The sequence below is a fragment of the Sceloporus occidentalis genome, unplaced genomic scaffold, assembly GCF_023333645.1.
Source record: "Sceloporus occidentalis isolate IW3139 unplaced genomic scaffold, rSceOcc1.0.p SCAF_5, whole genome shotgun sequence".
NCBI classification, from domain to species: domain Eukaryota; kingdom Metazoa; phylum Chordata; class Lepidosauria; order Squamata; family Phrynosomatidae; genus Sceloporus; species Sceloporus occidentalis.
In genome coordinates this window covers 41,530,942-41,556,927 of record NW_028316985.1, presented here as the reverse complement: position 1 = coordinate 41,556,927, position 25,986 = coordinate 41,530,942, and the positions used below count along the sequence as shown (strand labels likewise).

Below are 25,986 nucleotides of genomic sequence, written 5' to 3'. Positions count from 1 at the left end.
TCCAGATATGTCTTTCAAATCTGACCAGGAACACCTCTGTATTGTCTGAGTTAAGCGTCACCTTGTTCACGCTCATTTAGTCTATTACAGATGCCAGGTGCTGGTTTAGTATAGGAACAGATTCCTTGGAATTTGGTGGAATGGAATAATAGGAGTAAAAGGAGTTGAAATTGTTTCCATGGAAGGATAAATGTAATTGTATAAGAGTTCACTAGGGCTCAAAACAGACCAGCAGACGGGAGCGACTTCTGGCTGCTACCCGGGGGGGGGGGGGGGGGGAATGTCGTTTACACAATGCATGCCCCTGGAGCACCAGGAAGCCAACCTGGGGTCGTGCCGGGGCTACCAGCTAAGGCATCCCAAAACTGGCCCCAAAAGGAACAGATCCTTTCCACTTCTATTTGGAGCTGTGAGAGGAGGCGCCCTCAGGGACTTGGTGTGTGTTTGCCACAGCCCTGAGGTGATTGGGCCCAGAGAGGCTTCTAGCTGCTCCTTTCTGTCTGTCTGCTTTGCCCCTATATGTTTAATGCCAGTTATCCCCCGTTGGTTGATTATTTTTACATAGCAACAGTTGTTAGTATAGTAGCCCATGCAAATTTATACATTATGTGTCTGATCTAAGCAGCTATGAAAAACTATGTCTATGATAGTCATATTTTGGCCTTTTGGCTTTGGTGATCCTGCTTGAGTGCTTTTGTGCACACGCACACACTCCCTAACACATGTTTTTGGGTGGTGGTGGTGGTTTTTGTTTTGGTTTTTTTTTGTTTTTTGTGTGTGTGGTTATAGACGCTTGGCAAACAAGCACCGTAAGCCTCTTGATTTGCAAATTTCTCAAATCTAGAAATAAGTGTTAGGCCTATGCATATTCCTTCTTCACTTTGTGTGTAGGCCCAGATGCTTCAGCTTTGGGGTTTGTAACAGCAGGATTTCCATTCTGATCTTCAGTTGACTAATAACAATTTTAACCCATGGTTTTATCCTGATTAGATACTGACATTAAATCATAATTTCGTACTGTAGATGTAGCTGACAAACTGGAGCTGAATAGAAAAAGCAGGTGCAAAAAGGAGGAAAATGTGGATAAATGTGCTGGCTTGACACTTGTGCCTGACTTTTTAAGACATAACTTAAGAAACAGAATTGATGCACCTGACAATGTGTGTACAGGTTGTCAGCCCTCATGTAATATTGGCTAACTTGTAAAAATTTAAAAGTCAGTATGAATTTCGATATTTTTTTAGTTTTTGAGAAAAGTATCAAGTACAGGTTAAGTATCCCTTATCTGCAGTTCTGAAATTCTAAATATTTCAAAATCCAAATTATTTTGAGCTACATATCTGTACTATGTTTACAGGACTGGAGAGAGATGCGGCTGGACAGAGATGCAAGGATCTGTGAAATGGTGGGAGGCCTAGATTCAGGACAAGCACTAAATTTGGATTCCTGCCATTCCATAAATCATCAGTCTCTCTCCAGGCTCATTATGTCTCATTATATCCATGCAAATACAGGTATTCCAAAACCTAAAAATATCTGAAATAAGAAACACTTCTGGTCCCAAGCATTTCAGATAAGGGGTACTCAGCCTGTACAACTGTGGTTCTGTAGAGTTGTTCTTTTTAGTTCCTAATTCTTCAGTAATTGTATTTCTATGCCTTACCCTTAGGAAGTGGCAGTTTTTGTTTTTGATAAAAAGCTCATAGACAAGTATCAGAAATTTGAAAAGGATCAAATTATTGATTCCTTAAAAAGAGGGGTCCAACAGCTAACAAGGCTTCGGCATCCCCGACTGCTAACTGTACAGCATCCATTAGAAGAATCCCGGTAAGTTTCTCTTATTAATTCATTGACTTTATTAAATATTCACAAAACATTGTCATAATCAGTTCCTCCAAATTTGATTATTTCGGGAGAGCTACCTAGTTACATAAGCTTAGACTATTGATTTATCTAAATGGTCTGCTTCTTTCAAATATTTGTACAATGTCCAACTTATGTCCATATTCTTAATATAGCTAACATATTTTAACTTCCTAATATTAACCTTAGAAGACTGTGTTCACTCACACACAGAAATGTGAGAAACCATCATTGATACCGCCCTCACCAAAGCTAGAATTTGGACTTCCTTCACATAATAGCCATAGAAGACAAGGAAACTGAACATGAGGGAGGATGTGGGTATGAACCCTAGCTGCCAAACCATATACTTATCCCCAGAAAACACAACAAAATGCCCATTTCACAGAAGACAAACTTGTTCTCCACTACTATGAGCTCACTTTTTCTTTTTTTCTGGGTGGCTGTGAATGCTTCAAAAAGAAGCACTGGGCTACATTTTCCCATTTTTATTTTTTGCTTTGGTGCCTTATTGACCTCTGCACCAGTTAAAAAGTAATATTGTTATAATGCTGTTGTTATTACTGTAATTGCAGTGCTAGGTCATAATGTCTTATTTTTAGCTGCCTTTTTGCCAGAATACTTTGAGTAAATGCGAACCAATCTCTTGTTCTGACCTTTATATGAAATCCTTATTGTGAATATTTGTCAAGAATGTTGACTTGTAATTTTCTTCTAGGGATTGTTTGGCATTTTGTACAGAACCAGTTTGTGCAAGTTTATCCAATGTTCTTGGCAACTGGGACAATCTTCCCTCACCTTTACCATCAGACATCAAAGAATATAAGCTCTATGATGTGGAAACCAAATATGGTTTGCTTCAGGTATGTATTCAGCACCCGCATATGCATTATTAATACTGTTACGTGAAAGGTAGGCATAATTAAATTGGTAGCGTACATATATCCATAACCACTTTTGCCTATTTTAACTTGAGCCATTTAAGTTCAGTAGACCCATTGATGTGACCAGAGCGACATAAATAAAAATATTTGTAATAGCATCCATGATGAGCCTGGCGATCTGTGAATCTCTGGGTTGTATTATGTGAATTTGTGCTGTTGTACTGGTGCAGAAGTAAATATTCAGATGGCAGCTGCATGTTTTTCAGGTGTTTTAAGAAGCTACTGCAAGTGTCTTACCTCAGTAGTGATCATAGCAGTGCCTGGGGCTTGCTGCTAGAACTGAAAATGAAAGGTTATGAAAGGCTTGTCCCTCATCTGGACGTGGATGCCTCCATTTCCCTTCCTTACCATAGCAACAGCAGTTCTAGCTCCAATTCAAGGAAGAAAACTACATCACTCAAATAGTGAGTTCACAAGGCTTCATAACGGTAGAAAACAAATACCCTGACAAGAACACTCCTTCCTAACAGGTTTCTGAAGGCTTGTCGTTTCTACATAGCAGTGTGAAAATGATCCATGGTAACCTCACTCCTGAAAATATCATTTTAAATAAAAGTGGAGCATGGAAAATTATGGGATTTGATTTCTGTATTCAATCCATAAATCCATCTGAGCAAGAGGTAACAAGATGTTTATTGTTTTTCTAAGTAGGTGGATATTTTGTCTTTATATTTACTTCATGGTATGGAAGTAAGGATCTCATTTACTTCATTTAATTTTAAAAATGTACACCAAAACAATGGAATACAACTTAAGTAAACCAGTGTGTGCTTCTCTTGTAATGAGAATAACTAATTTCACTTAAAAAGTTAATTCTGAGGCATAAGAAAAACACAGATCCATATTAGAGTAATACACTTTTGAGGCCCCACTCATAGGCCATAAAATGTTATATAATCTTTGTAAAGAACTATTCATCATGCATAGTAAGCAAGGCAAGAAGGTGTGGATGGAGAAAAAAGGGGAGAGGAAAACAGGTGGTAGTGTCTCAGGTTGAAAGTACAAAATCCAGTGGTCTGTATCCTTATGAAGCATATAAGTTCATTGATGAATGAGAAGGAAAGAAGACAGAAGCAAGACAGTTCTTATATTAACAAAGCCTGAGATAATTTTAGGTGGTATATTGATAGGAAAAGCTTGCTAAAACAAAGGTTATCATAATCTCTTTAAAGTGTAAAGAAACAGTGCTTCAGTAACATTTTCTAAACTTGTGCTAGAAAACAACTTTCCTACTGTTTTTTCTTGCAGCCAAAATTCTCTTGTAAAGAATGGGACCCAAACCTACCATCTTTGTGTCTTCCAAATCCTGAATATTTGGCACCTGAATACATTCTTTCAGTGAGCTGTGAGACCGCTAGTGACATGTACTCTTTAGGAGCAATTATGTATGCTGTGTTTAATAATGGAAAACCTATTTTTGAGGTCAACAAGCAAGATATGTACAAAAGTTTCAGTAGACAGCTTGATCAGGTATATTGTGAAACTGTTATTTAAGTAATAAAACACAAGCATTATGAAAGAGTTACTGCTTTCAGTTTGGAGGAGAAGTTAAAGATAAGTAATGTAAAAATGTAGGCTGAATTTAATGAGTGAGAGTGAATTCACAGGAATCTCAAATGATCAGCTGAACTATTTATCATTGTCCCTCCTACATTGAGCAGAAACTAGATCCATTTTCCACCATTATCTAAGATCAGTCCTCCTAACAATAAATGTTGGTGGGGAGTGCTGACAGAAATGGAGCCCATGAGAAGCAAGACTAATGTTTTTGCATGCTTGTGGAAACCCAGTTTTGTGAGAGCACACAGTGTATTCTTTTAAGGGAACCTTTCCCAAAACCACCCAATCAGGTTGTTCAGAAGTCTTGAATATTCTTTGGGAAAGGAAAAAAAAATACAGATGAGAGGAGGATGGAACATTCTGAAGAATATGGCTAGCTGGCACCCTGAACTGCAACTCCTAGCTTTTCCTAGCGTGCTGATTACAGTTCCTGAGACTTGTAGTCCAGCAACATCCAGAGGATTGCATGATTGCCACCTATTGTTTTTTAAAAAGTGTATTGCAGCATGTTGTTATGTGGCCCAGTTGTTTTGCTTATATTTGCAGATAGCAGATGCAATCATCCACACTACATAATATACAGATGGTCTTCTGTATCCATGGATTCAGCTATCCATGGCTTGAAAATATTTTTAAAATATATAAATTCCAAAAAGCAAACATTTATTTTGCCATTTTATTTTTTTTACTGTGCCACTGTATTTAATGAGACTTGAGCATCCACAGATTTTGGTATCCACAGGGGATCCTTGAACAACACCCCAGTAGATAGTTAAGAGGCCACTGTTGTCATGTATCCTCCTGTTCAGACATTATAAGTGTCCAAAAAAATACATGTGCAAAGAGGGGACCTACTTGCTGAGGATTTCCTCATATGAAGAGCAACTTTCTGAAGAGGAAAGACTTCTCTACTTGGGTGTTCTCCATTCATTTCTAGTAGTGGTGGTACTAGAGGTGCTAGGACTAGCATGCTTCCCTCCTGATATTTCCCCCTTACATTTATAGGATATGAATAGCATATATTTAGATATGCCTGTATGTCTGACTGTATCTATATCTAGCTCAATATGTATGATTTATACATGTTACAGAATCAGCTTTTGTTACCACAGAATTTGTATTACGTTAATGTAAAATATTGTTATCCTTTAACACAGAGTTAAACGGAACATAAACTGCATGCTTGATACTATTAAATACATTATCTATTAGTGTAAATGATATGTGTTTTATGTATGCAGCTTAGTCGTTTGGGCTCCAGCAATCTTCAAAACATCCCAGAAGAAGTTCGTGAGCATGTAAAGTTACTGTTAAATGTAGCTCCTGCAGTCAGACCAGATGCAGACCAAATGACAAAAGTAAGTAAATAGAAGGACTACTTAAAATAGCTGCAGAAAATAAGATAAATCCATTTTAGCAGCTCTAATAAACAATTAGTATATTCCTGCTGAATATTTAATGTTCCTTTGAATAACATTCCAGTTTATGGACATCTTGGAAAATATTAACTCATATTTGTAGTTGAAGAGATTAAATCTTCTTTGGTGTAAAAAGATTAAATCTTCTTTGGTGCATCTTAGGGGTGTGTCGTTTAGATGACACATGCTCCCAACCTGCATGGAAGCCGTGTCAGGGTTGCTCCTCGCCCGCCAAACCAAGCCCCAAAAGGAGCAGATCTATCCCGTTCCTTGCTGTGGTCCATTTGGAACTGCAGCAGGGGCCAGGATCAGAACCCCAGCATGTGGTCACCATGGTCATGGATGTGAGCAGCCTTTGGTCACTCCTTCCTGCCCATCTGTTCCACTCCCTTATTACCAAACAAGTGAGTGATTCATTGGATCTGTTGCCTTGTAGAATATGTATTTTTAGGGATGCTATTTTGCTCTGTGTAAAAAATAGATCACGTTTAACAAATACAGGATTGCTTTACAGTTCTTATTCTGAACTTGTTTGTCTGTAATATATAGTATGTTTATAACCTCAAATATAACTTTCTTTTTCATGTTTATTGCAGATACCATTTTTTGATGATGTTGGGGCTATGACACTACAGTACTTTGATTCCTTATTCCAAAGGGATAATCTTCAAAAGTCACAATTTTTTAAGGGGCTGCCAAAAGTTTTACCGAAACTACCTAAGGTTGGCAAACCCAGATTATTTTATAGGCACGTGTGTTGTTGTTGTTGTTTCTCAGGTGCTTTCAATTATACACTCTACATTTCTGTCCTTGGCATTTAGGACTTGCTAATTACATTAGCTTTTACACCTGTGTGGCTTCTTAATTGCTTTTGCTTAGTCATACTGACTCTCACATACATGTTTTATTTCTATCACTGTATATCCCATGTTGCATTTTCCTTAACACTTTTACTGACTGCTTAAACAGGCATTTTAAAGTAAGTTTTTATGCAAATAAGATACATAGTATTATTTTTAAGAAGTCTAATACTTTTGTGATCTTTAGTAATATGGGTTTCATTATAAATTTGGGATTGTTGAAGCAAACAAGTAATTGCTATCAAGTAATATGTATGTTTTCTTTCAGCGTGTTATAGTGCAGAGGATTTTGCCTTGCTTGACATCTGAATTTGTAAACCCAGACATGGTCCCTTTTGTATTGCCTAATGTTCTGCTCATTGCGGAGGAGTGTACCAAAGAGGAATACATCAAACTAATTCTACCTGATCTCAGCCCTGTATTTAAACAACAAGAACCAATCCAGGTTTGTTTGTGTGTTTGTGATTCTTGGGAATTCATATTTTCTTATACAGTATATCTTACTAGTAATAATGAAGTGCCAGAATAAGGGATGATATTCTCTCTTTTTCATCTTCATCTTCTTCTTTTTTGGATGTGGTGGTGGATAGAACATAAGAACTTTTTAGCCAGTTGTTTATTTCTCATATGTTTAAGAAAAATATGATATTTCCCATGTGTAGCTTGACCTACATTCTTCTTGTCTCTGTGAAAATTGTACAGTAGCAACATATCTGGAAAACCAATAAATACACCCTAAAAAGTAAACTGTCATTTCTGAAATGACACGGGTATGGCCAAAAGTAGACTTATTAAGAGTGTTGCAAGTAACGTAATAATTTTTTTATTCTTAAAACTTGGATCTCAGCTACACTATCCTCTTCATTGTTACTACTCAACAACATTATAGTCTGATTCTTTTCTAATTCTAAAAGGCCACCGGGCTTCATTTTGCATCATTCCAGCCCTTTTGCAGTGTGGTTGTGACAAAATTAGAACAGAGAACATATGTATATAGGATAGTTGTTTGTGTTCTCTTTTAAAGACCTCCCCTAGTTTCTGGTTTAAATTGTAATGAATAGTTGAGAATGCTGTCCCATGAAATACTTCCAGAATAGAACAAATGTTGTAGATGTAGGCTGTAGATGTAGGCTTAAATCCACTTCTTATATCCAACTATAGTCAACACCCAATAGGATGGACAAATAGAGAGGAACTGCTGGACCTCTTACCCTTTCCCTCCACCACTCCCTTTTCCTTTTGTGTCATGTCTTTTTAGATTGTAAGCCCGTGGGCAGGGAACTGTCTAATTAAAAAGATTGTACAGCGCTGTGTAAATTTACAGTGCTTCATAAATAAAGGTTAATAATAATGATGATGATGATGATGATGTAGGCCAAGCGCTATAAATGGTTTTTTTCTATTTAACAAAATACATTTTTCCTATACTGTATGATCATGTTGAGAACACCTGTACAAATTTTTATTTAGTTTCAGAGCTACATTCTTTGGGTTTTGATTCTAAAAATTGTTTTGCCAAAAATGTTATTTATTTATATTTTTATCCAATGCTTCCTTAAAAGGAGGCCTGGTGGAAGCCCATTTTGGGGATAACCTTCTACTAGCTTAGAATTATAGTCCACTTTTGAGTTTTTTCCTGAGTATTTTTGCTCTCAGTGATATGATGGATAGGCCACTAGTGAGAAAGAGCTATTTCAATTGTGGTCTTTGGAACAGTCTCACACAAAAATTTCATCTGGCTGCATTACCACTTGAATTCTTAGGGGCAACAAAAATACACTGGTACCCCGGGTTACGAAATTAATTCGTTCCGCTATTCCTTTCGTAAGCCGAAAATTTCGTAACCCGAAGCGCTTTTCCCATTGAAAATAACTAATGCGTTCCATGACCTCAGACTGAACCTGCAAGTCAAAACAAAGTCACAATAGAGGCCTATTAAGCTAAGTACCCTACAATACAATGTAATACAAAGTTGCCTGAGGCACTAAAGAGCTTAACAATGACTGGCAGGTCCATTCTAAACTTTCTAAGGATCTTAACAATGACTGGCAGGTCCATTCTAAACTTTCTAATGATCTTAACAATGACTGACAGGTCCATTCTAAACTTTCTAATGATCTTAACAATGACTGACAGGTCCATTCTAAACTTTCTAAAGGATAAAGAAAAAAAGTTTTTTTCTCTCTTTGATGGTTCTGGCATCTCAGAGTCAGGCAGGAGGAGGAGGATGAGCTCTCAAATCATCACACCCATGACCAAAGCACCCCAAATCTAAAAAAGCAACCCCATGGTCACACTCTCTGGCCCAAACTTGCAAAAGTCCCACCCCACACTTTGAAAACATCACAGCCATGACCAAACCACCCCAGAACCCAAACTCAAAGGCCAGAACCCCCAAATCTGAAAATGCCACCCCAAAGTCACACTCTCTGGCCCACATCAAATCAAGGCCAAACTTGCAAAAATCGATGCCCACACTTTGAAAACATCACAGCCATGACCAAACCACCCCAGAACCCAAACTCAAAGGCCAGAAACCCCAAATCTGAACATGCCACCCCAAAGTCACACTCTCTGGCCCACATCAAATCAAGGCCAAACTTGCAAAAATCGATGCCCACACTTTGAAAACATCACAGCCATGACCAAACCACCCCAGAACCCAAACTCAAAGGCCAGAAACCCCAAATCTGAAAATGCCACCCCAAAGTCACACTCTCTGGCCCACATCAAATCAAGGCCAAACACATCTCACACTTTGAAAACATCACACCCATGACCATGCCACCCCAGAACCCAAACTCAAAGGCCAGAAACCCCAAATCTGAACATGCCACCCCAAGGTCACACTCTCTGGCCCACATCAAATCAGGGCCAAACATGCAAACCTCACATCTCACACTTTGAAATCATCACACCCATGACCATGCCACCCCAGAACCCAAACTCAAAGGCCAGAAACCCCAAATCTGAACATGCCACCCCATGGTCACACTCTCTGGCCCACATCAAATCAAGGCCAAACTTGCAAAAATCGATGCCCACACTTTGAAAACATCACAGCCATGACCAAACCACCCCAGAACTCAAACCCAAAGGCCAGAAAACCCAAATCTGAACATGCATCCCCATGGTAAGGCCCATTCTAAAGGATAAAGAAAAAAAGTGTTGCTGGTCTTGGCATCTCAGAGTGAGGCAGGGGAAGGAGGAGGAGGAGCTGCTCTCAAATCATCACAGCCATGACCAAAGCAACCACAAATCTAAAAAAGGAACCCCATGGTCACACTCTCTGGCCCACATCAAATCAAGGCCAAACACATCTCACACTTTGAAAACATCACAGCCATGACCAAACCACCCCAGAACCCAAACTCAAAGGCCAGAAAACCCAAATCTGAACATGCCACCCCATGGTCACACTCTCTGGCCCACATCAAATCAAGGCCAAACATGCAAACCTCACATCCCACACTCTCAAATCATCACACCCATGACCATGCCACCCCAGAACCCAAACTCAAAGGCCAGAAACCCCAAATCTGAACATGCCACCCCAAGGTCACACTCTCTGGCCCACATCAAATCAAGGCCAAACACATCTCACACTTTGAAAACATCACACCCATGACCATGCCACCCCAGAACCCAAACTCAAAGGCCAGAAACCCCAAATCTGAACATGCCACCCCAAGGTCACACTCTCTGGCCCACATCAAATCAGGGCCAAACATGCAAACCTCACATCTCACACTTTGAAATCATCACACCCATGACCATGCCACCCCAGAACCCAAACTCAAAGGCCAGAAACCCCAAATCTGAACATGCCACCCCAAGGTCACACTCTCTGGCCCACATCAAATCAGGGCCAAACACATCTCACACTTTGAAAACATCACACCCATGACCATGCCACCCCAGAACCCAAACTCAAAGGCCAGAAACCCCAAATCTGAACATGCCACCCCAAGGTCACACTCTCTGGCCCACATCAAATCAGGGCCAAACATGCAAACCTCACATCTCACACTTTGAAATCATCACACCCATGACCATGCCACCCCAGAACCCAAACTCAAAGGCCAGAAACCCCAAATCTGAACATGCCACCCCAAGGTCACACTCTCTGGCCCACATCAAATCAGGGCCAAACATGCAAACCTCACATCTCACACTTTGAAATCATCACACCCATGACCATGCCACCCCAGAACCCAAACTCAAAGGCCAGAAACCCCAAATCTGAACATGCCACCCCATGGTCACACTCTCTGGCCCACATGAAATCAAGGCCAAACACATCTCACACTTTGAAAACATCACACCCATGACCATGCCACCCCAGAACCCAAACTCAAAGGCCAGAAACCCCAAATCTGAACATGCCACCCCATGGTCACACTCTCTGGCCCACATCAAATCAAGGCCAAACATGCAAACCTCACATCCCACACTCTCAAATCATCACACCCATGACCATACCACCCCAGAACCCAAACCCAAAGGCCAGAAACCCCAAATCTGAACATGCCACCCCAAGGTCACACTCTCTGGCCCACATCAAATCAAGGCCAAACATGCAAACCTCACATCCCACACTCTCAAATCATCACACCCATGACCATACCACCCCAGAACCCAAACTCAAAGGCCAGAAACCCCAAATCTGAACATGCATCCCCATGGTAAGGCCCATTCTAAAGGATAAAGAAAAAAAGTGTTGCTGGTCTTGGCATCTCAGAGTGAGGCAGGGGAAGGAGGAGGAGGAGCTGCTCTCAAATCATCACAGCCATGACCAAAGCAACCACAAATCTAAAAAAGGAACCCCATGGTCACACTCTCTGGCCCACATCAAATCAAGGCCAAACACATCTCACACTTTGAAAACATCACAGCCATGACCAAACCACCCCAGAACCCAAACTCAAAGGCCAGAAAACCCAAATCTGAACATGCCACCCCATGGTCACACTCTCTGGCCCACATCAAATCAAGGCCAAACATGCAAACCTCACATCCCACACTCTCAAATCATCACACCCATGACCATACAGTACAAAAGTGTTTTTCTTATCTTTGCTGGTCTTGGCATCTGGTCCTGGCATCTCGGAGTGAGGCAGGAGGAGGAGGAGGAGGAGAGGGGCAGCCCAAAAAGCCAAATTTAAACCAATTCAAGCAATTTAACCACTTCAGCCAATTCAAGCAATTTCACCACTTCAGCCAATTTAGCCAATTCAAGCAATTTAACCAATTCAGCCAATTTAGCCAATTCAAGCAATTTAACCAATTCAGCCAATTTAGCCAATGCCACCAATTTAACAAAGTTAACCATTTTTTTAAAAAGAATTTGGTGTTTTTTTTAAGGGTCACCTTTTTTTTAAGGGTCACCTTTTGCCTTCTTGGAAGACGGTTCTCCCGCTCTAGGGAAGAACTGGTCCAAGGATGTCTGCTTTTGCCGGCCCTTAAGCAGGTTCTTAAAATGGCTAAGGCAGACATTATCAAAATGGGCAATGGCATGGCTGGTGAGCACCTGCTCAGGGTGGTGCTTCTCCACAAAGGAAGCCACATTGTGGAATTGCCGCAAAATGTCTTTAATTTCTGCCGTTGGCAGAGATGCCCCCGCAGCCTCCTCCTCCTGGCCCCTGTCGAAATGGAGCACGTCTTCATCCACGGCCGAGTGTTGCATCGCCGCCAAGGCCTTCAGGTCCTCTGTTGTCAGGTCCTCGTTGTGCTCCTCGATGAGTTCCTCCACGTCCTCGTTGTCCACGTCGAGTCCCAGGGACCTCGCGATGGAGACGATCTCGTGCACCTCTTCCTCTTCACCTGGCTCAGCACCCTCGGACTGTGACCCTTCCAAGGAAGAAGCATCAGGCCACAGCTTCCTCCACGCAGCAATCAGGTTGCGCCTGGTGATCGCCTGCCAGGCCAAGTCCACCATCTTTAAGCACACCACAATGTCAAAATGCTGCTTCCAGAACTCACGAAGGGTCAGCTGTGTGCTCTCGGTCACATCGAAGCAACGCTTGAAGAGGTGCTTGGTGTACAGCTTCTTGAAGTTGGCGATCACCTGCTGGTCCATGGGTTGCAAGAGGGAGGTCGTGTTGGGTGGCAGAAACTGGACCTTGATGAAGGAGAACTCCGCGAGGATGTCCTTCTCCAGGCCATGCGGGTGCGCAGGAGCATTGTCCAAGAGGAGGAGGCACTTCAGGGGCAAATCTTCTTCCTCCAGGTACCGCTTCACTGTCGGGGCGAAGACACTGTTGATCCACTCGACGAAAAGGAGGCGTGTCACCCATGCGCGGCCATTGGAGCGCCACATCACTGGCAACCTGTCCTTCTGGATGTTGTGTGCCTTGAACGCCCTGGGATTCTCGGAGTGGTACACCAACAGGGGCTTGACCTTACAGTCCCCGCTGGCATTGGCACACAACGCAAGTGTGAAGCGGTCCTTCATTGGCTTGTGGCCTGGCTGTCTCCTCTCCTCCTGGGTGATGTAGGTGCGGCGAGGCATCTTCTTCCAGAAGAGGCCCGTCTCGTCGCAGTTGAAGACTTGCTGCGGGACGTAGCCTTCCTCCTCCACCATGGCCTTGAACGCGACGACGAATGCTTCAGCGGCCTGGTGGTCTGCGCTGGACGCCTCGCCGTGACGGACGACAGAGTGGATCCCGGTCCTCCTCTTGAACCTGTCGAACCAGCCACGTGATGCTTTGAAGTCCGGGGTGGCTGGCTCCTCCTGCGAAGAAGTTCCTTCGCCTGCCTCCTTGCTGGCCAGGTCTTCGTAGATGGCGGTGGCCTTCTCGCAGATGACCGAGGTGGTCACAGTGTCCCCGACTCGCTCCTTTTCCTTGATCCAGAGGAGAAGCAGGCGCTCCATCTCCTCATGCTTCGGTGTCCTCTGCTTGGCGATGGTCGTCACGCCTTTCGCTGGAGCCACAACAGCTCTGATGGCCTCCTTCTGCTTGAGGACAGTGCCAATCGTCGATGGGTTGCGTCCATACTCCTTGGCAATGTCCACCAAGCGCACGCCCCTCTCGTGCTTGGCAATGATGTCCTTCTTGTCCTCCAAGGACAAGGGAGCCCTCTTCTTCTTCTCACCGCTTGGCTTGGGAGCCATACTGTAGCTCAAGCCTAAAAAGGACAAAAGGAACAGGCACTGAGCAAAAGCCACAATTGGAAACCACCCCCACCCCCATGGTCACACTCTCTGGCCCAAACTTGCAAAAGTCCCACCACACACTCTCAAATCATCACAGCCATGGCCAAAGCACACAAGAACACAAGCCCATAGGCCAGAAACCCAAAATCTGAAAATGCAACCCTATGGTGAGAGTCTCTGGCCACATGTGACCATAGCCAAAGTGTTAAAAGTCTCACACCACACTTTGAAAACAGCACAGCCATGAAGAAATCAAAGCAGCAAATGAAGCCCATCATCCACACATGAGAGCATGTTACCCAAACAGCAAAAACCCCCCAAAAAAGCAACCCAGCAGCTCTAACCCATCATCCACACATGAGAGCATGTTACCCAAACAGCAAAACCCCCCCAAAAAAGCAACCCAGCAGCTCTAACCCATCATCCACACATCAGAGCATGTTACCCAAACAGCAAAAAAACCCCAAAAAAGCAACCCAGCAGCTCTAACCCATCATCCACACATCAGAGCATGTTACCCAAACAGCAAAAAAACCCCAAAAAAGCAACCCAGCAGCTCTAACCCATCATCCACACATCAGAGCATGTTACCCAAACAGCAAAAAACCCCCAAAAAAGCAACCCAGCAGCTCTAACCCATCATCCACACATGAGAGCATGTTACCCAAACAGCAAAAAACCCCCAAAAAAGCAACCCAGCAGCTCTAACCCATCATCCACACATCAGAGCATGTTACCCAAACAGCAAAAAAACCCCAAAAAAGCAACCCAGCAGCTCTAACCCATCATCCACACATCAGAGCATGCCACACTAACAGCAAAAACCCCCCAAAAAAGCAACCCAGCAGCTCTAACCCATCATCCACACATCAGAGCATGTTACCCAAACAGCAAAAAACCCCCAAAAAAGCAACCCAGCAGCTCTAACCCATCATCCACACATGAGAGCATGTTACCCAAACAGCAAAAAAACCCCAAAAAAGCAACCCAGCAGCTCTAACCCATCATCCACACATGAGAGCATGTTACCCAAACAGCAAAAACCCCCCAAAAAAGCAACCCAGCAGCTCTAACCCATCATCCACACATGAGAGCATGTTACCCAAACAGCAAAACCCCCCCAAAAAAGCAACCCAGCAGCTCTAACCCATCATCCACACATGAGAGCATGTTACCCAAACAGCAAAACCCCCCCAAAAAAGCAACCCAGCAGCTCTAACCCATCATCCACACATCAGAGCATGTTACCCAAACAGCAAAAAAACCCCAAAAAAGCAACCCAGCAGCTCTAACCCATCATCCACACATCAGAGCATGTTACCCAAACAGCAAAAAAACCCCAAAAAAGCAACCCAGCAGCTCTAACCCATCATCCACACATCAGAGCATGTTACCCAAACAGCAAAAAACCCCCAAAAAAGCAACCCAGCAGCTCTAACCCATCATCCACACATGAGAGCATGTTACCCAAACAGCAAAAAAACCCCAAAAAAGCAACCCAGCAGCTCTAACCCATCATCCACACATCAGAGCATGCCACACTAACAGCAAAAACCCCCCAAAAAAGCAACCCAGCAGCTCTAACCCATCATCCACACATGAGAGCATGTTACCCAAACAGCAAAAACCCCCCAAAAAAGCAACCCAGCAGCTCTAACCCATCATCCACACATCAGAGCATGTTACCCAAACAGCAAAAAACCCCAAAAATGCAACCCAGCAGCTCTAACCCATCATCCACACATCAGAGCATGTTACCCAAACAGCAAAAACCCCCCAAAAAAGCAACCCAGCAGCTCTAACCCATCATCCACACATCAGAGCATGTTACCCAAACAGCAAAAAACCCCCAAAAATGCAACCCAGCAGCTCTAACCCATCATCCACACATCAGAGCATGTTACCCAAACAGCAAAAGCCCCCCAAAAAAGCAACCCAGCAGCTCTAACCCATCATCCACACATCAGAGCATGTTACCCAAACAGCAAAAAACCCCCAAAAATGCAACCCAGCAGCTCTAACCCATCATCCACACATCAGAGCATGTTACCCAAACAGCAAAACCCCCCCAAAAAAGCAACCCAGCAGCTCTAACCCATCATCCACACATCAGAGCATGTTACCCAAACAGCAAAAAACCCCCAAAAATGCAACCCAGCAGCTCTAACCCATCATCCACACATCAGAGCATGTTACCCAAACAGCAAAAAACCCCCAAAAAAGCAACCCAGCAGCTCTAACCCATCATCCACACATCAGAGCATGTTACCCAAACAGCAAAAAAACCCCAAAAATGCAACCCAGCAGCTCTAGCCCATCATCCACAAATCTGAACATGCCAGTAGTGTAGCAAAACCCACAATCCACACTTTGAAAACACCAAAAAAATAAAAATAAAAAAAATAAAAATTAAAAAAAAATTAAAAAAATTTAAAAAAAAACAACAGCACCCCAGCACCCCAGAGCAAAAGCATGGTCACACTGTCTCAGCCCACCCCACCCCACAAGAAGAAGGTAAAAATCCATCAACCTACCTGTAGAGAAATTCCTGATGGCCGGTCTTGATCCGAAGATACACCTGGCAAAGGCAGCAAAAGTCCAAAGCCAGGCAAAGTCCGAACCGCAAGTGAACCCAAGAGTCAGAGCTCAAAATATCAACTCTTCCTCACACAGTCCACAGGGCCAGACAAAGGAGCAGATCGATGGAAGCCGGCTTTTGTACCTCAAGCCAGGCCACCCCCCCCAATTTCGTTAGCCAATACAGTTGATCAGCTTGATTTCGCAAGCCAATCACTGCTGCTAACGAAATTCAAAATTCGCGCCCAAGCTAACCCCTAACCCAGCCCCCTGGGTTAGCCGTTAGCCCTTTAAATCCCTGGAAAGCCTATCGCTGCAGTTTGCATCTTTTGAATTTCGCGCCGAAAAGGATTGCGTAACCCGAAGAATCTTTCGTAACCCGGGACAGCTTTTTACAAGCCGCTTTTTTCGTATCCCGAATATTTCGTAACCCGGTCCTTTCGTATCCCGGGGTACCAGTGTAGTTGGTTTTATATATCTTGATCAGGAGGAATTAGGAAGAATAGCTAATACTCCAGAGGACAGGATCAAAATTGAAAATGACCTGAATAGACTAGAAAGCTGGGCCAAAGCTAACAAAATGAGATTCAACACACAGAAATGTAAGGTACTGCGCTTAGGGCGGAAAAATAAAATGCACAGATATAGGATTGGGGACACCTGGCTGAATGAAACTACATGTGAAAGGGATCTAGGAGTCCAAGTAGGCCACAAGTTGAACATGAGTTAACAGTGTGATGCAGCAGCTAAAAAGGCCAATGCAATTTTAGGCTGCATCAATAAAAGTATAGTGTCCGTGTTCAGCTCAACAGGGCCTAACTGCCATTGTGCCATAAGCCTTTCTACTTTTCTTTTCTTAGTCATATTTTACAACCACTGTGCTCCATTGGAACGCTGAAATGAAAAGCTTAAGCAATTATACCTTCATAAATGTACCCAGTCTAAAAATGTATTCAGTTCTACCATCTTCATAATGTAATGTGCTAGGTATAGTTCAGATGAATATAAGAAGTGCCCATTTGGCCATTAGTGAAAAGTCAGAATTGCAATATAGTCTTGGGACTGCACTTGGATTCTTACCATCTTGGTAGAATTGCTGTTTGTTAGTCTAGCATATTGTGCTTTATAGGTGTACTTCACTGTGTTAATAATCCATCAGTACACCTCTATGACTTGTATATTAAAATAAAGATAATGCCAAGATGTTCTTGTTTTCCATGCTTACAGGCTAGCAACATGGTGAGTGTATGCATTTATTGTGTTTACATTCATATTTCAGCACATAATTTAATAAGAAATATTACCCTGAAAACAATAACAAATTATTTGAACATGTAAATACTGGATTTCTTAAACAGATTCTGTTGATATTTCTTCAAAAAATGGATTTGCTACTCACCAAAACACCTCCAGATGAAATAAAGAACAGTGTTCTGCCGATGGTTTATAGAGCCTTAGAAGCACCTTCAATTCAGATACAGGTCTGGTAACTTCTTTTTTAAAAATCAACTCTATAGCTGTAAATGACCACTAATTTGAAGTTCATCAAGCTTGTCTTTTTTTAACAAGAGAGAAGGGTATAGCCTTTCTTTGAATAAAGTTTCTAGACTTTTGGATATTTTGTTACTACATAAATACTTTAGTGGTGTCAATAATAGTGATTTTCCTACACTGTGGACATATCATGTCTGCATCTTGTTCTAAATTAATATTGGGAAACTACTGCCCCTCTGGGCGTTGTAGTTCCTAGCAAGTGGTGGGGCATGATGGTTTTTGTAGTCCAGCAGCCTATAGAAAGCCATTTGTTCCTATGTCTTGGTTTAAATAATGATACAGTTTTTACGTTATGATATTTTAAATTATTGATAGGTGCTTGAACTCCTTAGGAAGCTGAGATATACATTTGTGTAAACAAAATAGTATGTGGGGCAAGGGAATGACAGATTGAACTTTTTTAAAAAATGTGAAACTGCATACTGCTTTGTCTGTGATAATTGTGGTACCTTCATTTGCAGGAACTCTGCTTAAACATAATTCCTACATTTGCCAACCTCATAGATTATCCATCAATGAAAAATTCTTTGATACCAAGAATTAAAAATGCATGTTTACAAACATCATCTCTTGCTGTAAGTTAACTAATGTTTGTGGAAACTATTTTGCTGATTTTACTTTCTTTTTTACAGGTTTTTTAATTGCAAATTATGTTTCATTTTGAAAATAATATGTCTTACAGGGGAATCAAAATTCTAAAAGCTAAAAGAGCATTACCCTGATATGCTTTCCCTTCTGAAACATGTCTTCCATTGTGATGTCATGATATTAATTCCCTAACCACAGTGAACCACTGCTGTTCACAAGCTAATTCAGAATAGATAAATAATTTTAAACCATGGGATGTGATGGACTTAATGTTCCATTGTGAATCTTCCCATTGTTCTTGCTGTTTATAAATAAAGATTAATAATAATAATAATAAAGCGCTGTAAATTTACACAGCGCTGTACATACAATCTTTTAGTTTGCCTTCATGTCATTTCCAACTTATGGTGATCCTAAGGTGAAGCTATCATGGGGTTTTCCTAGCAAGATTTGTTCAGAAGAAGTTTTGCCATTGCCTTCCCCTGAAGCCGAGAGTATGTGACTTGCCCAAGGACACCCAGTGGATTTCATGGCTGAACAGGGAATCATTTCTTCCAATCATTATCTGCTACATGGTATGCCTCTGCAAGAAAAAAATATATGCCGAACTTGTACCAATTGGCACATATGTTACCATTTTTCGTGTCTGAATTGAAAGGTCTTAGTTATATTTTGATTGTAACCATGTAATCACAATAACATTTATTTTAAAATATGAAGCTACTTTCATGTTATTCTTCCACTTTCATCCATTTTTTAGAAATGAGATGCATGGTTAGTGGAGAATTTTTTCCTACAAAAACAGTAACCCAGATTTTGAAACTCCCTGCTCATTGGTAATCAACAAGCACCTGCACTGTTGAGTTCAGGTTACAAATTAAAACCTTTTATGTTTACTAAACATTAGATAGAGAGCCAGTGTGGTGTAGCATTTTGAACACAGGATTATAACTTTGGAAACCCCCTGAGTGACCTATGGCAAATCATATTCTCTCAGCCTCAGAGGCAAAGTCTGCTCTTAACAGATCTTGCCAAGGAATATCCTGTGATATCTGTGATAGCCTTAGGGTCGCAATAAGTTGGAAATGACTTGAAGGCACACGGCAACAGCAAACCTTTGATGACTTGTATTAAATGCTAATACTATTAGATTAAGCAGGTCTTGTGTTTTCAGTGTTGGTGGTTATTATATTTCTGTTAATTTCTGTTTGGTCATTTAATTGTTTTCAAATATTGTTTTAAAATATTTAAACCATAACAATAATTGATTTTTTTCATGTGTTAGATTATCTTTTACTGAGCTGAAAGATAGAATTAAATATGTTGTGCCTTCACAGCACTATGAGGGTAGAGGAAGAGAAATTGGCACATGGTTATTGGTTTGTGCTGAAGCTCTTTGTTTACACAGACATTAGAATTGTTGTTTTCTATAGGTGTAATTGATCTTAACGTCACACTGTTCTGAAGAAATGTGTCATAGGTTACCATTGTTACTTGTATATTTTTTATTGTATAGATTGGGTCTCCATTATCTGGAATTCTAAAATCCAAAGTAGTCCACTGAGATAGTGACACCTTTGCTTTTTGATACTTCAGTCTATATAGACTTTGTTGCATGCACAAAATTTTTTTTAAAAATATTGTCATAAAATTAACTTCAGACTATGTGTATAAAGTGTATATGAAACACAAATGAATTTCATGTTTAGACTTGGGTGCCATCTTCAAGATATCTCATTATGCATATGCAACTATTCAAAAATCCAAAAAACTCTGAAATCCAAAAACCTCTGGTTCCAAAAATTTCAGATAAGGGAGAGCCTGCTTGTAAAACCCTATACAGTAGTCCCTTGCTATGTGCAGGGGATCTGTTCCAGACCCCTCTGCAGATAGCAAAAAATGCAGATGCTCAAATCCATTGTTTTCAATGGTGCACGTGCACTCATACCCATTTAAAAAGTTGGGGCTTGCCATCCACAGAAGCTCAAATCCGCAGATGCAAGTCCACAGTTGGCACGGGCATACTGTACCTGCTTTCTATAAAGTAAAAACCCCTGAGTTCAATCAAACTTAATGCTTTTTCTCTATTTTTGTAAGATCTCAGTTTTAGAGAGTTTGTTTCTGTATTTTTAGGTTCGTGTAAATTCCTTAGTCTGCTTGGGAAAGATTTTGGAATACTTGGATAAGTGGTTCGTGCTTGATGATATTCTGCCTTTTTTGCACCAAATTCCTTCCAAAGAGCCTGCAGTCCTTATGGGAATTTTAGGTAACATCTTTTCTTTCTAGTACTGTCTGTATATACTCTCTTCATATTAATCTGTGTGGTGTTGTAGTGTGGTTTTAAAGTGAATAATTACATATAATGGAACACTATATAGAGACGAGTGTATAAAGGTTTCAGAGGTTTTTTTTCTGAGTTGCTTTTGTTCAGGCAAACTCTGTTAAGACTTATATTGACTTCCTTGGTTTTATTGGGAGATGAGAGGGTCGGTCTTGGATTGTTTGTATGTTTTAAACCTTATATTTGTAATTTTTATATTTTTATGATTTTAATTATACAGTTTTAATTGTTGTTTTATGTATGTTGGCCGCCTTGGGTCCCATTTTGGGAGAAAGGTGGGATAAAAACAAATAAATAATAATGTTCATACTGAGACCAGAAACTGTCTCTGTTTCTACATCCCTTTGCTTCAGGAGAAATGCAAATTATATGTTTTATGAGGTGTGCACAGAAGTGTATTTTAATCTTCATAGATAATTGTATTCAAAAGAATTCATAATGGTGATAGTTTGCTATCAATAGCTAAATCATTAAATATTTTTAATAGGTATCTACAAATGTACCTTTAGTCATAAAAAACTGGGAATTACAAAAGAACAACTAGCAGGAAAGGTGCTGCCCCATCTGATTCCTCTTAGCATTGAGAACAATCTTAATTTGAACCAGGTAGGTTCACTGTTTCTCTCATATGTATGGCTAATTTCATTGAAGCTTCCATCAAAAAAAGGGTATTAAGAATAATTACTTTAGACAAGGAATCAACATTTAGTCACGTATGATGTTCGTATATCCTTCTGTGACAACCAAACTTCATTACTGCTGTCTATTGCATTTGATTGGTCTTGTTAAATTACATGTGTACTTTGGACACTGTTGTCTCCTTCCTCTCCCTCCCCACCACTTACTCTGTCTCTCTCACATTCACACAACAAAAATGTAAAATCCATCTTTGTTGGCTGGTAGAAATGTATCACTTCTGATCCCATTGTTGAAAATAACTTTCTTCCTACTCTTAATACCCTGGGCCCACAAAAGGCAGGACAGGGTGATGAAGTGGTATTCCAATCTCTTTTTATGTTTTCTTCATACATGTAAGACAGTTTTCTGAAAAGAGAATTTTATTCTCCATTGAATGCTAGCAGGATTGACTTCTGTGTAGGCAATAATAGGGTTTTGCTGTAAATTATAGTCTGTCCCTTATGTGATGTTGTCTTGCCAATTCATTTGCTTTGATTTCTCTTGATACATATTCAGGACTAAAGGATAATTCTTAAAATTATGCTCATATAAAATATATTTCTTTTTTAGTTTAATTCCTTCATTTCAGTCATTAAAGAGATGTTGAACAGATTGGAAGCTGAACATAAGACCAAACTTGAACAAATCCATATCATGCAAGAACAACAAAAGTAAGTGTGAATACTTTATTGCCTTTATAGTGTATTGATAATATTTTGCTGTCTTCTCACATGACTATTCTGTCCTGTTAGAAAACTTCCCATTTGTATTACAGATTTTAAATAGGTTCAAAAGTATTTCTTTCCCATTGAAAACCTATCTCAACTGAAATTATTATAACTTCTGTTACAATAAATAGCTACTAAAAGCTTTGCACCAGAAGTGTTTTAGATTTTGATTTTTTTAAAATTGGATTTTGGAATACCTGCATTTGGGTATGCATACATAATGAGATGTCTTTAAGATGAGACCCAAGTCTACACTCCAAATTATTTTTTGTTGCATATAGGGGTATGAAAGTTTCACAGCCTCATACTCCTGTATCATTTTTCGATGAACTTTTGTCTAAAAAAATAAAAAACCTATTAATTCTTACCTGTCTTAAAAAAAGGTCACCCCCAAATTAAAAAGAACGGAATACACGATTTTTCCATAGAAACAACATAGTAGCCTATTTATTTATCACATAACTACCTGTTCATATCAGGAGTGGTCTTGTATGTGTAGAGTCTAGCAACCCATCCCTCAAAGCAGGAAAACAATCACACCAGCCTTGGAGCTAACAAACAAACAAACAAAAATCCTGACCTGCCCTACCTTCGGCTTTTAGCCAGCTCAAGCCTGGCAGAATTTGGATGTGGTGGTTCTTCTTCTACTGACTTTGCTCACTCAGCCTCCATAGGTGTCCTCTAATTGTTTCATTGTATAGTGACGTCAACTTCTTTTTTCTTTCTTATTACTGTTATGTTAATATTTAGTTTGTACTCTGGACAATATTTATTTATGGATTTAGGAATTGATAAGATGTATTGGATTTATACAAAGAAAAGTTCCTTTACACATGCTTCATGTGACTTGTACATTAAGAATGTAATGTAAGTACGTATTCCTACTATACTGAATCAGATATTTATTGCAGTAGTTTACTAGTTACCATGGTAGAATTTGGAATATGTAATCTGGATTATTGTTGCTTTCATGTCTGAAATGGTTAACTTTATTTACCTTACTGAAACTAGTTTTGTGCTACAGATCTTTGGATATAAATCAAATGAATATGCCTGAAGAAAAAAAAGGTAGCAACACAGGCAATCAGGTAAGAAACTGTCTTAAATGCATTATTGCAGTATTTTATTAAACTGGATACTTTTAAAGTTCTTGTTTTTAATTTGAACAGATTGACAGGGTGTTTACCAATCTAGGAACAGATATTTTGACTGGTGGGTCTGACTGTAAAGAGAATGGACTGCTGACAAATCAAAGAAAAGTGAGTTTTAATAACAAGTTATTATGTGAAGTATAAGTTCTTGATAGATAACAGGTAAGCTTATTTAGGGTTGAATTCCCATCTAGATCTCTCTTGGCCTTCTATGACTATGTATCAAGACTGATTTAAATGGATTTTGGTTTTCTAGTGCTCTGTTTGTCTGGATTCCTGTTGACAATTAGGAGCTGTGTAAGTTCAAAACAGAACTATAAAGGTTTGTTTTTCCTTCTCTTAATGTAAGATAGAGAGATAGAAAAAGGGCTAGGAATAGGCTGAAGTGTGTGTGAGAGAAATGCCTCCTGTTTTTTTTAAACAGAAGTAATTAGAATGTTTTGAGATTTTATGTAAAAAAAGTATTTAGTTCTAATTCTTGTCAGATTGTTTTATGCCTCTTGCCATGAAATCCGTTATAACTGAAAGAACTTTTGAATTGTTTACTTATTTAAAACATGTTGACTTTGTTCTTCTGTCAAAGTACTTCCCAGAGCAGATTATAGAACAATAAAGAAATAGGATTATTCCTGACCATGTCCCTGAACTAAGGGTCGGGGACATAAAAGAATAAAGGAATGATGATGTGAAAGTAGGGGAGGAGATCAAAGAAACTGACTTCTCAGCAGAGCAAGTAGACAAACTTCTGTTCTGCTGTACCCTGTAGGTTCATCATAGTTGAAGGAAGAGTCCAACATAGCAGGCCTTTCACCAGAGCCCTTGGAAGAAACTGCTTTCCACCTCATCCTTTACTTCTACAGGCTTTTAAACTAAAAAGTTCACAAAACAATTTACATAATAAAGGGTGGTATACAAAAATGAAATCACATATTTCAACTGTGGATGAAATTTGTTGTGTTAATGGCAGCATGGGAGAGGGAGTGAAAAATATTGTTACCTAGATCCGAGCATTATTCTTCCTTAGTCAGGTTCCTGTAACACAGGCATTGCCATAGAGTGGAGACAATCAACACTTCAATTGCTCACTGAAATTCTGAGAGAAATTCAGCAAATGTTTGAAAAAGCCCTAGCTGATGAGATGCACAAGGAAGACATTGTGACAGGAGAAAGATGTAAATGTTTTCTTCTCCAGCACAATCCAAAATGGGGGAAGATGTGAAAAAGGACAGAAAATGAAAAATATATATATATTGTGTCAGGTTGAAAATTAACCATGCTTGAGTAGATTGATTGAAATGAATGATACTAGTTTTACTCTCATTTGTTTCAGTGTGTTTGCTCTTGATATGCAAACCCTGGCACAGAGGATAGAGCTGGAATAACAGATGAGACTATAGATGAGAAGTAGCTAGTAAATTGGACATGTAAAAAGACTAGAGTGATGATATGGAGAAATAAACTAGTTGAGATGTGTGTAAAAGACTAACCGACACATGCACTTGGGTTTCTGTTAGGAGATGGTTGTAGTATAATTTAGTGGTGAGGCAAAGGCACTGTGTGAAGGCTGTCCTGGAGATAGTGTGTTCCAGCCATCCTCAAGTTGCTCTCCAGATGTGTTTGAAAACTCCTCACATAATCTTCAGTCAACAAGGGTGTTGATTTCCAACATGTCTGGAACGCACAAAATTGGGGAAGGCTGGTCTAGTCAAAATGTGAATCTCTGAGGTGTTTGTTGCTTTGCTGATGTGTAGTCTTTTGCAGGGATCACTTACACTTGAAGAGAAGCAAAAGTTAGCAAAAGAACAAGAACAAGCACAGAAACTGAAAAGCCAACAGCCACTTAAACCTCAGCCTCATGCAATTACAGCTCCAGTCAAACAGGTATGGTTGCAATGTCAGAAGGGAATTTTCATGGTTAACTCTGGCTCTATAACAACAAGCTACTAAACAAAAACATCTGAAGAAGTAAACAAGTCTACGAAAGCTCATGCTGCCAACTTCTTTTAGTTAGTCTCAAAGGTGCAACAAGATCTCTACATACTGATTCTACAGACTGACACAGCTATATCTTTGAACAAGCTACTAAGATATATTTTGTTTTGTATAACTTGGAAGCATATTCATTTTACATTTACATATATGAATCCAAATAGTTGTGATCTTCAAGTCTGGATGAGTGAACTGAGGACTTCAAAAAAGGCAGTAGAAACAATAAAAGCATCCGAATAGCAGAACAGAAATATTTCAAGTACTTTTTGTAAAATATCTGAGAAAGTAAAAGCACTTGGCCTGTTGGCAAGAAACTGTATGCACCAGGAATATTTCCTTGAGAAAATTTTTCCAGAAGTGGACATTTTAGAATTTAAACAAGTTTGGTGGAATGCCACAATCCTAACCCAAATTATATTGGTCATTACTGTCGTTAACTAAAATGCCAGGTGCAGCTGGGAAAGGGCCTTGGTATATGATGGCAGGTTCTTGTGAGAGAAAGCAGTTCTTCAGGTATTGAAGACTCAGGCCCTAAAGGGGTTTAAAGCTAAGCACCAGCACATTGTGCAGCTGTTTCAG

The 25,986-nt window shown here is 40.3% G+C and overlaps 1 protein-coding gene across 3 annotated transcripts in view; it reads left to right on the top strand.

Moving 5' to 3' along the window:
• LOC149312063 (SCY1-like protein 2) overlaps nucleotides 1–25,986 on the top strand; it is a 40,087-nt gene that overhangs the window by 7,618 nt on the left and 6,483 nt on the right. The window contains exons 3-18 of one of the 3 annotated variants that reach the window (XM_089523871.1): nucleotides 1,670–1,827; nucleotides 2,582–2,726; nucleotides 3,278–3,427; nucleotides 4,056–4,277; nucleotides 5,609–5,725; nucleotides 6,382–6,507; nucleotides 6,914–7,090; nucleotides 17,606–17,617; nucleotides 17,737–17,859; nucleotides 18,394–18,507; nucleotides 20,654–20,786; nucleotides 21,349–21,467; nucleotides 22,110–22,210; nucleotides 23,292–23,355; nucleotides 23,437–23,526; nucleotides 25,180–25,299. In XM_089523871.1, coding sequence (XP_089379997.1) covers nucleotides 1,670–1,827; nucleotides 2,582–2,726; nucleotides 3,278–3,427; nucleotides 4,056–4,277; nucleotides 5,609–5,725; nucleotides 6,382–6,507; nucleotides 6,914–7,090; nucleotides 17,606–17,617; nucleotides 17,737–17,859; nucleotides 18,394–18,507; nucleotides 20,654–20,786; nucleotides 21,349–21,467; nucleotides 22,110–22,210; nucleotides 23,292–23,355; nucleotides 23,437–23,526; nucleotides 25,180–25,299 — 1,971 coding nt within the window. The remainder of the gene's footprint in view (nucleotides 1–1,669; nucleotides 1,828–2,581; nucleotides 2,727–3,277; nucleotides 3,428–4,055; nucleotides 4,278–5,608; nucleotides 5,726–6,381; nucleotides 6,508–6,913; nucleotides 7,091–17,605; nucleotides 17,618–17,736; nucleotides 17,860–18,393; nucleotides 18,508–20,653; nucleotides 20,787–21,348; nucleotides 21,468–22,109; nucleotides 22,211–23,291; nucleotides 23,356–23,436; nucleotides 23,527–25,179; nucleotides 25,300–25,986) is intronic. The other 2 variants (XM_089523873.1, XM_089523872.1) reach the window with 2 other exon arrangements.